This window comes from Fonsecaea pedrosoi (genome assembly GCF_000835455.1).
Source record: "Fonsecaea pedrosoi CBS 271.37 unplaced genomic scaffold supercont1.1, whole genome shotgun sequence".
NCBI classification, from domain to species: domain Eukaryota; kingdom Fungi; phylum Ascomycota; class Eurotiomycetes; order Chaetothyriales; family Herpotrichiellaceae; genus Fonsecaea; species Fonsecaea pedrosoi.
In genome coordinates, this window is record NW_013550615.1 from 733,387 (window position 1) to 745,944 (window position 12,558).

A 12,558-nucleotide genomic window follows, 5' to 3' on the forward strand; every position below is an offset into this window, starting at 1 on the left:
CTTTTCGACTCAGGCCCTGTGTACATTTAAAAAAGCTCTTTCTCGTTGCATTTCACCTCGATCATGAAATTAGGTTCAAAGTAAGGTGTCTGGCGCAGGGCGACAACCATGCAAGGATGGTTATTAAGGCGGCATAAAGAGAGAATACATGTTGATCTTGGGTTCCACTCTGGGGGAAGGAGATTTCAGCATTGGACCTTTCAGCCAATCCTTTTTCTTAATCGAGGACAACTTGGTTTGGGCACCTGACTCAACTTTGTCACTGGAGTGACGTGCATCCCAGATTGGTTTCTATTGGAACCGGCTTGGATGATATTTAGCCTAGTACAAGTAGGAGACCAGGGGGCCGCTGGGTTTCTCTCGTGCCCATTTGGTCTATTGTCAGAGGGAGAAGAGAGCATGCAGCTCTTTCTCTCGCGGAGGAAACTAATTGGTTCTATCATCTTCTGAAAGCACTTCCTCTCACCTTTGCACATCCATACTTCTCACAAGGCTAACTTGGCAAGGCTGATCTTGATTCAGAGCACTGAAGGGGAAGGTGAGCCGCACCCACTAGGTTATATTTGGGATGGCCAATTTGTACATTTTACCACGTGCCATGAAGGTCACGTGGATTACAGCCCTTGTCCATTGATGGCAACACAGACATCTCGACACCATGAGCCTTGAAAGCCGAGGTTCTTGGTGCAAGCAAAGATGCAAGGTATTTGAATCAGTCTAGCTACTTGAGGTCTGTGAGGGGCGACACTGTGGCCCAAATCAGTCCTTTCCTGGCCAGTATCTCAAGTATACCAGGTCGGCTGAGGAACCTCATCCAGCAGATAAAAGGCCCCCAGCTCCCGCTCCTTATACGCCACTGGATCGTGCAGAGTGTGCGTTCTCACATCTCTCCAAAAGCGATCCAACCCAACTTTTCTGGCCGTAGAGCTGGCACCAGTGACCTCAAAGATTCCACTAGTCACCTGCAGGCTGACATCTGTGGCCACGATTTTGATGCTCGCTACCCATTCCGCAACCTCGCCCCGCCGCCGAGCGCTCACGTCTCTCTTCTCACTATGGTCCCGGTATACGTCCCGCAATTCCTCACCAGCACGATCTGCCAGTGCTTCAGCTGCCCTCAGATGCGCGTGGAAGTTCCCGTAACGCGCCAGGATGTAGTGCTCGTCAGTTGCCTTTTCTTTGTTATCCCCCCCATAGGGCCACGCGCGGGTTTTGGACGTGGTCCATTTTTTGGCCTCGTCAAGCGCACCCAGTGCGATGCCCACGTAAAAGTTGGAGAAGACCAGCTGGATGGTCGGTAACAAGAGGGAGGCGAAAGGAACCTTCAACACGGCGTCAACTGGTTTCTTGGTCTTGCTATCCCACCCAAACGCGTCGGTCCAAGGGACGCGGACGTTCTCGATCTTGACGCTCCCGGACTCGGTCAATCGCATGCCAATGTTGTCCCAGTCATGGCCAAACTGAATTCCGGGCTGTTTTGTGGGTACAATGGTGAAAATATGGTCCTCGGTACCATCTAACACGCCCTCGAGAATCGTGGCATCGGACACGACGCCTCCAGTATTGAAGAACTTGGAACCATTGAACACGAGTTCCTCGCCATCAAGGGTGATTTTGAGATCAGCATTGCGTGGGTTCACGGCGCCGCCAATGAACCAGTTATTATCTAGGATCAATTTCTGCACGCGCTGTCTCTGCTCGTCAGTGCCAACGACGTTGACAGTCGTGGACCACAGGAGATGATAGCCTAGAAGCATGCCAATGGAGCCGTCGCCCTTTGCCACTTCGCGGATAGCCTTGTACGCGATGGACCAATCCTGACCAGCGCCGCCGTATGCCTTGGGTGCCAGGAGTTTCGTTAACCCGGAAGCTTTGAGAAGCTGAATCTCGTCGGATGGTGACTTGTTCTCGATATCTCGCTGGGGGGCGTCCACGGCGAGAATCTGAGCAACATCTCTTGCGCGCACAATCCACTCCTCTGAAGTAGTAGGCAGCCCTGCTTTGGAAAAATCGACCTGCTGGTCGACGCGAGCGGCCGTCTTGGGAGTTTCCACCGACCCCATGGTCACTGACAAGACAGGTCTGGGTAAGGGGTCCAAAAGCTCCTTCGAAAAAAAAAAAGAACAACCAACTTTGTAACCTGACAAGTCAAGAGTTGCGTCGACCGTCGCTAACAGCGCTCGAAGTATTGCTTTTTATACGAAAAGCGCGAGGGCAGATTAATCAGACCACATGTCGAGTATCTGCCCTCTGGTAAAGGGAAAACATCGAATAGTCTGGGCGTTCTGTCTGCCATTTCTTGTCGTTTATCTCTTCGACTGACGTGCTCGACCCAGTCGAGCACGAATTCCAACACAGTTTTCGAATACGAACCTACGATGCGGAATTGTGTCCGGAGCGAATCCTAATCTCGAACGTACAGCGAGCGATTTTCAAAGCCTGCCAATTCCCGCCTGTGCTTGGAGAGACTTGATCAATATGTCAAAAGATTGGATTGAGGTGGATATTCCCTCCCAGGCATCGTGGTGGCTCTGGTTTGTTGCAGTATTGCCCCATCTTCCACCAGGTTGAGGCGACAAACGCAGCATTGAAGTGATTCCGGACTAATCCCGATGAGAGAAAATTCTAGCTGCTCGAGGAATTCCAGACACTAGAGAATAGCGAGTGTGTTGCGATGGTTAGAGATGCATCTGCTCCTCTCCTAAAATTCTCCTGTATAGCAACAATACGACAATTGTCTGGACTCCTCGCAAGGCATTTTAGTGCCATTCCAAGAAGCTCTGTTGCTGGCTTATAGCCAATCAACACCCAACCTCACGATGACGAGCATCGCACCTTTGACCTACAACATCGCGGACTGCTTGGTAGCTGCATTTCGACTTTGATTCGAACACCAATGGCAGGTCACTTTGACGACGCAATCTTGATGCCGTATGCCATCATGACCTCTAACAAATACTGCCTGCCCTCTCGCGCTGGGTCTCTGTCTGTCTGTCTGCGGGGTCGATAGGAGCAGCGCTCTCGTGATTCTCGGCTGCACGACTCTTGCTCCGCTGCGCGAGTCTTCGATTGGCGCAACATGCACAAGTTATGGACACAATGACACAGTTCTCTGCTTGGAAAATTGAGTGTTACAACTAAGCTCCATTTGTCCGTCAGTTCATTGTCCCTCAAGTCAGATTCTCCGCTCGAGACATTTTTCAGACAAGCGAATAGACATCTGAAAGAAGGGGAATGAAATGTCAAAATAATCTTCATTGGAAAAGTCGAGAGCAGCAATTCGTGCCGTCGAAAAGACATCAAAGCCTTGCGGGACGTGGTGGTACTTGTGAATACTTTTCGCCCGATATCTAATTTGCAAGGCTGAGCCGATGGCTGCCAACGTTGTCGTTCCTACCGACCAGGCTGATATTAACTCGGCCTCAGATCGGATCAAATTTGCGTATGGTCTGCACACTCTTTTCGTTGATCTAGCACTAACTTTTCTGTCAGCTATTGGGTTCCCAACGTGTCGGGCGGGCTTGTCATTTCCAAAATCCCGCAGCGGACCAAATGGGACCTCGAGTCGAATGTCAAGTACGCTCAAACAGCAGAGAGCGTCGGCTTCGAGTATGCTCTCTCACAAATCCGGTTTATGTCTGGCTACGGAGCGGAGAATCAGCATGAGCCTGTCTCCTTCTCTCAAGCTCTGCTCCACCAAACTAAAAAGCTCAATCTCATTGCCGCACTCCTGCCCGGCCCCTGGAACCCCGCTGTTGCAGCCAAGCAGATCGCAAGTATCGACCACTATTCCAACGGCCGGGTGGCAGTCAATGTCGTTTCGGGCTGGTTCAAGGCCGAATTCACCAGCATTGGCCAGTGGTGGCTCGATCATGCTGAACGTTATCGACGATCGAGAGAGTTCATCACCTGTCTCAAGGGTATCTGGACAGAAGACAAGTTCACTTTCCGAGGCGACTTCTACCAGTTTCACGACTATACGCTCCAGCCCAAACCTCTAAAGTGGGAAGGCAGGGATCACCCAGAAATCTTTCAAGGTGGAAACTCGATTGACGCGAGGGAGAACGCCGCCACAGTGTCCTCGTACTATTTCATGAATGGAAACAGTAAGATATAGCCCCACTTGACAGTTGTTATGAAGACCACTTACCCTGACGGGGACAACATTGTAGCCCTCGAGGGATTCCAGACGCAGATCGCTGATGTCAAGGAGCGTGCTCGTCGTGAAGGCCGAGAAGATCAAGTCAAATTCGCAGTCAACGGGTTCGTCATTGCGCGGGAGACCGAGGAAGAGGCAATCCGTGTCCTACAGGAGATTCAAGGTAAGGCGGACAAAGAAGCTGTTGAGGCATTCGGCGATCAAGTGAAGAATGCCGGTGCATCAACCGCCGACAGGACTGGCATGTGGGCGAACAGCAAGTTCGAGGATCTTGTGCAATACAATGATGGATTCAAAACGAAGCTCATCGGGACGCCCCAGCAGATCGCCGACCGCATATTGCTTCTGAAGAGCCTGGGTGTTAGTATCTTGCTGACTGCCTTTCTCCACTACGACGATGAGGTTGAGCAGTTTGGAAAGGAGGTCATCCCTTTGGTGCGGAAGCTGGAGGCAAAGGGCAGAGGCAAGGACGCGGAGTATGAGATCGAGCTAACTGGCGATGTGTACAAGCCCAGGAAGCCTGAAGAGGCAAAGAGCGTATAACAGTGTCGTCAGAGACACTCCCCTCCAGTCTCTGTTGGCTGGTAGGGGTGGAAAGTCTTCTTCTGAGAACCATCCAGTCCGCTCCTCAAATAACGATGCACACACTGCGCGTGACCCGAAGATATATCTCCGATCGCAGTTTTCTCAACTACACACTTGTGCACTGTAACCTGCTCTTGGGTCGTAGAGACTGCATCAGTGACAGCCTTGTGCATTGAACAGGCGCAAGGCTGAGGCGGGATAGGGCGGCCGCGTCACGCTTCTCGAATGGGATAAGCCGCCGGGCTTGGCACCCAGACCTGGCGGGCGCATGAGTGGGAGAGGGAGTGGGCTGCGAGCCTGCGACGTCAGCGACCCGAGTCCACTTATGGCTCCCTCTTCACCTGCTACCACCACCAGATACGGCATCTTCCCATGATCTAGGGCCCTAAGAACCGACCTCATACCATCCACGCGGTCTGTCTGCGAGTCCTTCGACCGATTACGAGACACTCCTCTCGGCGGAGCTAGTCTTGTCGCCATTTCCTTCCTGTTCCTGCTGATCAAGCACACGAGCTCTCCCTCGGTACCTGGCCAAGATGAGTGGCTTCAGGTCCGTTATGAAGGATGGATGGCATCCCAAGGGTCGAGATGGAGGGAAAGAATCATGGAGAGGTGATTTCAAGGGCATCAACCAAGTGGTCAGTAATTGATTCCTGCAATCTATGCTGTCGTGGCGGAAGGCGCTGAACAATGGAACAGGCTGGCTGGATGGGGAAAACCAGAGATCCCAACAAGAAAGACGAGGGCGAGCATGTGTCGCGGCCCCTTGCGACCCTCAAAGATCCGGCCTCCTTTGGCCCGCCGCCCAAGAATGTCAACTATCACGGCGGCGCTGCTCTGCCCAACGAGATTACACCGCAGAGGGAAGGATGGGGTGCTCCCTTGACTCAAGAGCAGATTTCTAGCGCAAGCCGAGCAGTTCAAACTCCCGAGCAAGAGGAGGAGGAAGAGAGAAGGCCTTCAGGTCCGCCATTACCGTATCGTGCCGATAGGACTGGGCTCAAGACAGACCACCTGCCCCCTCCTCCCGTCCACCGCGACTTGCTTCGGTCTGCGGAAGATGTGGAAACAGGACCATCCAAACCGAAGCCGGGTCTACCTCCAAGACTGCCCTCTCGACAGCATACAGGGAGTACAGCTACTCCTCCCCCCATCGTCAATTCTCCGTCTCCGCCCGTCGCTCCCCCAGCCTACGATGCGGTGCCTGCGGCCTCACCTAACCCACAACCAAGCACGACGTACGGCATCAATCAAGCTGCTATCAACAGGCTGGGGAATGCAGGTGTTTCAGTGCCTGCTCTGGGTATTGGGTCCGATCGAAGTACAAATCCCTGGCAAAATGAACAAAGCCAAACAGGTGCTGTGAAGAGCCCACCTGCAGCCTCTCAAGCACCTGTAAACCAACTATCAGAGCTTCAAGCCCGCTTTGCCCGCATGAATTCGAACTCCGGCGCCGCCCAACAACAAAACTCTACACCTCCTTTCGTCACACCCACGCAGTCTCCGCCACCGGTCAACACCGTTGCACCCGTTCAGCAACCCTACGCGGCGCAACCGCAACCGCCAGCGCAAAGCCAGGCCCAAGGGACGACTTGGGCGGAGAAGCAAGCGGCAATGCGTACAGCCCAAAGTGCCTATAAGGACCCTGCATCCGTTTCTGCTGCTGACGCTGGATCGGCTGTCCGCACGGCCAATTCATTCCGGGAACGTCATTCAGATAGCATCAACGCCGCAGGCGCCAAAGCCAGCGAGTGGAACAAGAAGTATAACGTGACAGGGCGCCTCAACTCGTTCCTTGAGAAGCACAGTTCGCCATCGCCAACCCCGGAAGACGCCCAGTCCCTCAACGGTGCCAACGCAGGGGGCACTGCTCCCATGCAAACATCTCCGCAGAGTCAAAGTCCAGAGATGGCGGCGTCGTTATCGCGCAAGCCCCCACCGCCTCCGCCACCGAAGAAGCCAGCAAACATGCATGGGAGCGTAGCTTCCATGGGCGTTGCCCCTCCACCTGTGCCGCTGGGGACGAAGCCGAGTTACTCATGATCAGGAGTGAGGTGAGGTGAGGTGAGGTGCTTACGTTGCGAGCTACAGCGTGTAGGATTTATGTAGGGAACATATCGCAATTACATACTTTATATGTAGTAGAGTAATATGCTTGTTACAGAGCATACTAGTTGTCCCTGGTGCAAGTTGTGTCTTGTACGCAGTAGTGCGTCCACGGCCACGATTGACCTCGAGGAATAAGTCGTCCATTTTCCATCTTATACATGTAACTCGATATTCATTCTTCTAGTGCTTCTTCGGCTTCTGATTCCACGGCTCTTCGTACCCCGACAACGCAGGGAGCCAGCGTGTCCCATATACTTGTGCTTGTTTGTGCAGTGGGCTCATACATGGAACGGCGACCTGTGAGCGACACCGTGTGTAATAGTGGATCCATTCGAGAGCAACAAAATAGATCAACACAGGCGGCGGCGCTGCAGATGGGTGGCTCCTCCAGATCGACTGAGGTCGGAGGGAGAGGGGGAGATTCTCTCTTCTACATACCTTCCCTATCCGGTTCATTGCTTTTCTCAACATCTTCCTCTAAAGAGGGCACCTGTAGACAGACGATATATGAGCGATGGAGAGGGAGATAGAGATTGGAATAGGGAAATGTAGAGAAGGAGGGGTGGGATGCCCGGTCGGGTTGTTCGTTGTTAGTTGGGTAGTCTGCATGACTCCGGTGATTCCAGAATATTGGGAGACAAAAGGCGTAAGAAAAGGTCGACTTGTCGACTTGCTGGATCAATCAACTCTGGATATCCCAGAGATAGAGCAGAGCCTGTTCAGCGACCATACTCTCAAGCTGAAGCACATTTTGTCAGTCAACGAGTTCATCGTTGGCAGGAGCACACCAGCGTTATGGCTGGCAAAGCCACTTCGACTGTAGTACTGTAAGGCTGGTAGGTAATCTCTGTTTGGTCCGTCTCTCACGTCCCTCCATGCAAAAAGACCTTGCGTCTCTCTTGCCAGTGCGTGGTCGACGACGGAGGAACTTGAGCTCAAGGACCGTGCGGTCAAGAACACCTGGGTTTGGACAGGAGAAACTCCTGAGGAGCACCGGCTCTTCTCAACCTATCATCGGACAGGGTGTGAGTGTGAGAGTTCTCAGAACGAAGCGCGTGGGGGTGGTCCGTTCCATATACATATCTGCCTCATGCGAGTGTTTCTGTATGCAGTTACGGCTTTTTTGATTCGGCAGGGGTGTTTGACGCTCGGTCCATACCGCGGACCTCGAACTCGTACTCGGCACATACGTGGTCATGACGAGCAAGGACTGTCTGCCTGCCAACAAGGAAAGACCACATCATGTGGAATGAGGTTGATGTACCGAGTAGGCAAGGGAGGCTGGGAGCCCGAGCGGGTCAAAGAGCTTGGATGTTCTTACTCATGAATTGCGGAGCACAAGAATAGCATCTTGCCCTCCCCAGTGACGCAACGGTATTTAGCCTAACTACAACACATGGAGATGTTGCTCGGTGCTCCGTACGGAGTACTAACCTCGTCCCTGCGCCCGTTTCGATCACGTTTGTGATATTGCATATTATCCACAAAGATCCGCGCACGGAGGAAGAGCTTAGATCTAGCAATCGAGGGACGATGGAGGGGGAAATAACGGGTTTCTCGCATGCATGCGCACGCATACGGACTTGCCAGCCACTCATTATTAGGCAAGATTCCTCAACGGGCCTGGCAAGCGTGGGAAGAAAAAAACCTTAGATCAGATGCGATGGATGGATGGATGGATGGGACCTGTGTGGTCAAACACATCGTGCGACCCAATATCCCGTGGACTCGACTCGACTGGTCTGGTCTCGGAAAGAGGATTGATGACAAGAGATCCAAATGGGAACCAGGTCATTTGTGAGTCCACTCCATGAGAGATAGATGGGGCTTTTTCCGCGAGAGGGAGGCGCAGATGCGATACGGGCTGCCTTGAGCCGCAGCATATATGTACCCTCATACATAATACATCACCGAGAGGCTGATGCTGTGTAACATGACCTCCGAAATTGTACCCTCGCACGGCGCGTGAGGACAATAATGGGTGGTCACGGTAGCACCCAGCTCAGGGCAATTTTCTGATGGGCATCTTATTACTCCCCACCAAGGCTGAAGTCGCACCCAGTGCCGTGTTACCTGACAGGGAACTCCGCAGCCATGCAAGCCACCGTTGCCTGCCACATGATTATCTCAACGGCGGGACTATACCTACTAACTAGTGCTGGAAACCGAGAGACGTCGAGGTGGGTGGGGAAAAGGGACTTTTCACTCGTGGGAACAAAAGTATGTCAACTGTTGCAGCCCAGCCATGCTGGGTCTTTTTGATTCAAGATTCGATATGACCAATGAAAGCTACAAAACCAGGCAGCCACGGGCGCCGTTGCCCAAGAGCAACTGGATCGTCTTTCTGCAAAAGTTTTCCGTGCCCGGATGTTGCTGGGAAAAAAAAGTCGGCCAAGTACGTCATGGTTTCGACTGGGGCCAGACCAAGGATCGAAGAGGCGCACCCCAAGCGCCCAGCAGAATACTCGTCATGGACAAACAGGTTGGTCTGCTTGAGTCAAGATGACCGCATTGGGTAAGACGTGAGAATGTCAAGCAGGTTTGCAGGCAAGTGTTGGTGGTTCGTTGCAACTTGTCTCAGGCTGTCGCTCACTGACCACCAAGCCATGTCGGAGGTCGGCAAGTCGCAATCTATAACCTCCGTGTCATGTGACCACAACCAATCATAAGTGCCCCACGTGCTCTGTTAGTGGAGCATCGGACATCTAGATTTGACGCCATCTGTAGCTTTTAATAGACATTGAATTCCGGCGTTGCAATGGTTCGCCAGAAAGGCTGGCCATGGCTGCGTGCAGATGCCAGTGCAGCTCCCAAGTTTACTGAGGGCGGCCGTTCAGCTGCAGGGTTTTTTTGGTCCGATTCATTAAGTCCTACGAGTAGAGAGCTAGATGGGGAGTTGCCTTGCAGGTGGAGGAAAACGCGCACGATTCTCCCTAAAACGGGAGATACTCGTAGACACGTAACAAATTATATGTGTCACTACAATTGAAACTCTCGGCGCCACCTCGTCGCAGATATTGGCGCGCATCTGAAATGAACCTCCAGGAAAAAATGTGACTTCTGTGGCGGTCGGGGGCCAGGACTAGTTTATAGTAGGTGACCAGACTGGAACATACCAGTATGTAAGTACGGAGAAGCGAGGACCAGCCCAGTAGCCAGGCTGAGTCGGCAGTCGGGGCTTGGGGTCGGTTGATAGGCGAGAAACTGCAGGCTTGGAAGGGAAGGGATGAAATGAGGTCAAGGCAGGGAAAATAAGATGGCGTTCGGATGTCCGCCGGCCTGAGAAGGAATAGTGAAGCAGTGGTGGTTAAGGAAGCACGGAAGCCAACTGGGAAGCTAATCTATCCCAATGGGTGCTTTAATAGGACCGGATTAGGCCCCTAAATTCAGCAAAGGGATAGCGCACGTGGTTTAGACGCAGGGGAGCCAATCCTCATTTCCTCTCCCCCAAATGCCAAGAATAAGTGCTTGTTAGGCTTCGGAGCGTTTACCCTCAGACCTCTCCCAGAGGGGAGTAGAAGAGGCCCGCCTGACGGGCATGGCACTGGCGGTTCTGGTTAAGCACCTCCTTGGCCGACAGCGCCTAGAGCTCCTAGAGCTCCAGGGATTGCCGCTAGCCCTAGTACCTGCGTGAAGGGTGAGCGCCCATGCACCCCCCTCTCTTTTTCTCATCCACTGCCCTCCCTACTCCGTATCAAGGCTACCCTGCCCTGGTCTCGTTAAAAAGAAAGTCCCCCTTGGGGAATCCTCCTCGTATTCCCTTACTCAGTAGGCCATCCTTCGCCTTTTTCCGCCTGGCCTCAGCTGCTGGCGAACTGGCATCTTTTCCTTGTGCGAGACCCCAATTGCCAAACTGCGCCTCGCTGATCCCGGACTTTTCGTATTCATCATTCCCATATTCGTCCCAGAACAACTCCTTGCAATTATAATCCTCCCAGCCCACGGGCCACCCTGATACGTGTTCTCTTATTACTCTCGGTGCTGACGCTGAGCCTGCGACGAGCCTGAAAATACACTTTTCGCCAATCCCTTCTCTCCTTACCGTCGGCTCACTCCTCCGCCAACCCCCAATACCCAGCCCAGGCTTCCAGACCGCAGATTGGGCCTGAAAAGTCGGCTGACCTGCGACACAATCCTGGGCGCTGTCCTGCCCCCTTTGCCCTCCGATCCTCTCCCTCTTTACATGTCATACTCCTACCCTCTCGCGGGGTCGATATCACTCTGGATCTCGCAACCGTCCTTCGTCTCTTCCTCACGGCGCCCCGTGTTGCCCGTCGAGACCTGCCAGATATCTCAACACCCTCTCTTTCGTTCACCCCGTCGCTCTCTCAATCGTTGAATCCGACCCGTACTCCATCGTTCACCATGGCCTTTACAAACACCCCAGACAATTCCGGCTTCACAGGAGTAGGCCAGCAAGACATCGACACTTCATCTCTTGCCAGCGTTGCCTCGTCTTTTGCGAGCGAGTTCTCCCAGACCACCGGGACTCATTTCACACGCACCAGCAGCGGTGCATCGCAGACCGCCGCATCAGATTCTGACAACTCGAGCGCCGGCACGCCTGCTCCCTCTGCCTCCCAAACAGCTTCCACCACCTTCGCTACATCGATCGCCACCCCCGGCTCACCGTCAGAGTCACCGAACTCCAGCGCGGGCAGTCAATCTACCTCAGCATCCAATGCGGCCAGCAGTACCACAGGTGGTGCCGTCACCGTCTCAGAAAAGTCTTCTTCTTGCAACAGCATTTCATGCTCTCCCGCCCTCAAGGCAGCTATTGCCGTCCCGATTGTCGTTGCTGCCATCGCCGCCATCCTTTTGTTTTTCTTTTGTGCTAGGAGGAGAAAGAGACGTGCCGGCGCTGCCATGTCAGAGAAAGCGCCGAAGAAGCAAGGGAAGAAATGGACACGCCATCTGCGAGCCTTTTCTTTTGACGCTGAATTGCTCATGGGTGGACGATTCTCCAGCTCCAATAGCATTCGCAGCCGAGATCCCAGCGTCCGAAGTGGCCCGGGCACACTGTCTCGCGCAAGCGGTCACAGCGGTGAACCAAGTCTGCACAGTATTGACGAGGTTGCACCCCCGTACCGAGATGCCGTGACCAATGTGACGCCACCGAGCCCAACTCGCGCCATCCCTCATGTCACCACTATTGCAGCTGATCCAATTCCTCGGCCGTCCTCGACAGCCACAGCACCACCTCCATACCGATCTATTGTTGGCGGAACTGGTGCTGAACCACCCAGTCCTTCGACGATTCGAAATCCATTTGCAGACTCAACTCCTGTCAGTCCCATTGAAGGGTCACCTTTCAATGACCCCCCTGAGGAAGCGTCCGGCGCCCTGCGTCCTACTTTGAGCCGTGGTTCTTCCATGTACCGCAGCGTCATGACGGAAGATGATCCTACCCCCACCGCATCCGAAGCTGGGAGCATCCGGCAAGCAATGGTGGGCAGGCGTGTGTCTGTCAGGAACGGCGATGGAGCCAGTGGTGGAGGTGGCGGCAACAGCAGCTAATAATGTGTGATTTTTCTCCATGGTCTTTACTAATTCATGGCGTGGCGTCTGGGAACCGGTGATACCGAAAACTGCTGGAATGGCTCTAGACCTCTGCAAAGAGCCTGTTCTTTCGTGGGATGTTGACGCAGAATGTTTTGAAATGTCCGACATATACTGTACATGAGCGAAGCCAATGCCGAGAGCAA

The 12,558-nt window shown here is 53.5% G+C and overlaps 4 protein-coding genes across 4 annotated transcripts; 3 read left to right on the plus strand and 1 right to left on the minus strand.

Annotated features, from left to right (window-relative positions):
* Positions 1–782: 782 nt before the first annotated feature.
* Z517_00254 (uncharacterized protein) lies at positions 783–2,063 on the minus strand (the record flags this gene model as incomplete). The annotated part of the gene is made up of 1 exon (XM_013433220.1): positions 783–2,063. One exon carries the CDS (start codon positions 2,061–2,063, stop codon positions 783–785), a length of 1,281 nt encoding a protein of 426 aa, XP_013288674.1.
* Positions 2,064–3,371: 1,308 nt separating this feature from the next.
* Positions 3,372–4,702, plus strand: Z517_00255 (dimethyl sulfone monooxygenase SfnG; the record flags this gene model as incomplete). Its single annotated transcript, XM_013433221.1, has 3 exons — positions 3,372–3,442; positions 3,493–4,106; positions 4,173–4,702. 3 exons carry the CDS (start codon positions 3,372–3,374, stop codon positions 4,700–4,702), a joined length of 1,215 nt encoding a protein of 404 aa, XP_013288675.1.
* Positions 4,703–5,280: 578 nt separating this feature from the next.
* Z517_00256 (uncharacterized protein) lies at positions 5,281–6,787 on the plus strand (the record flags this gene model as incomplete). The annotated part of the gene is made up of 2 exons (XM_013433222.1): positions 5,281–5,382; positions 5,444–6,787. 2 exons carry the CDS (start codon positions 5,281–5,283, stop codon positions 6,785–6,787), a joined length of 1,446 nt encoding a protein of 481 aa, XP_013288676.1.
* A 4,431-nt stretch (positions 6,788–11,218) lies between these two features.
* Z517_00257 (uncharacterized protein) lies at positions 11,219–12,370 on the plus strand (the record flags this gene model as incomplete). Its single annotated transcript, XM_013433223.1, has 1 exon — positions 11,219–12,370. The coding sequence occupies one exon, from the start codon at positions 11,219–11,221 to the stop codon at positions 12,368–12,370; it is 1,152 nt and encodes a 383-aa protein (XP_013288677.1).
* Positions 12,371–12,558: the final 188 nt, after the last annotated feature.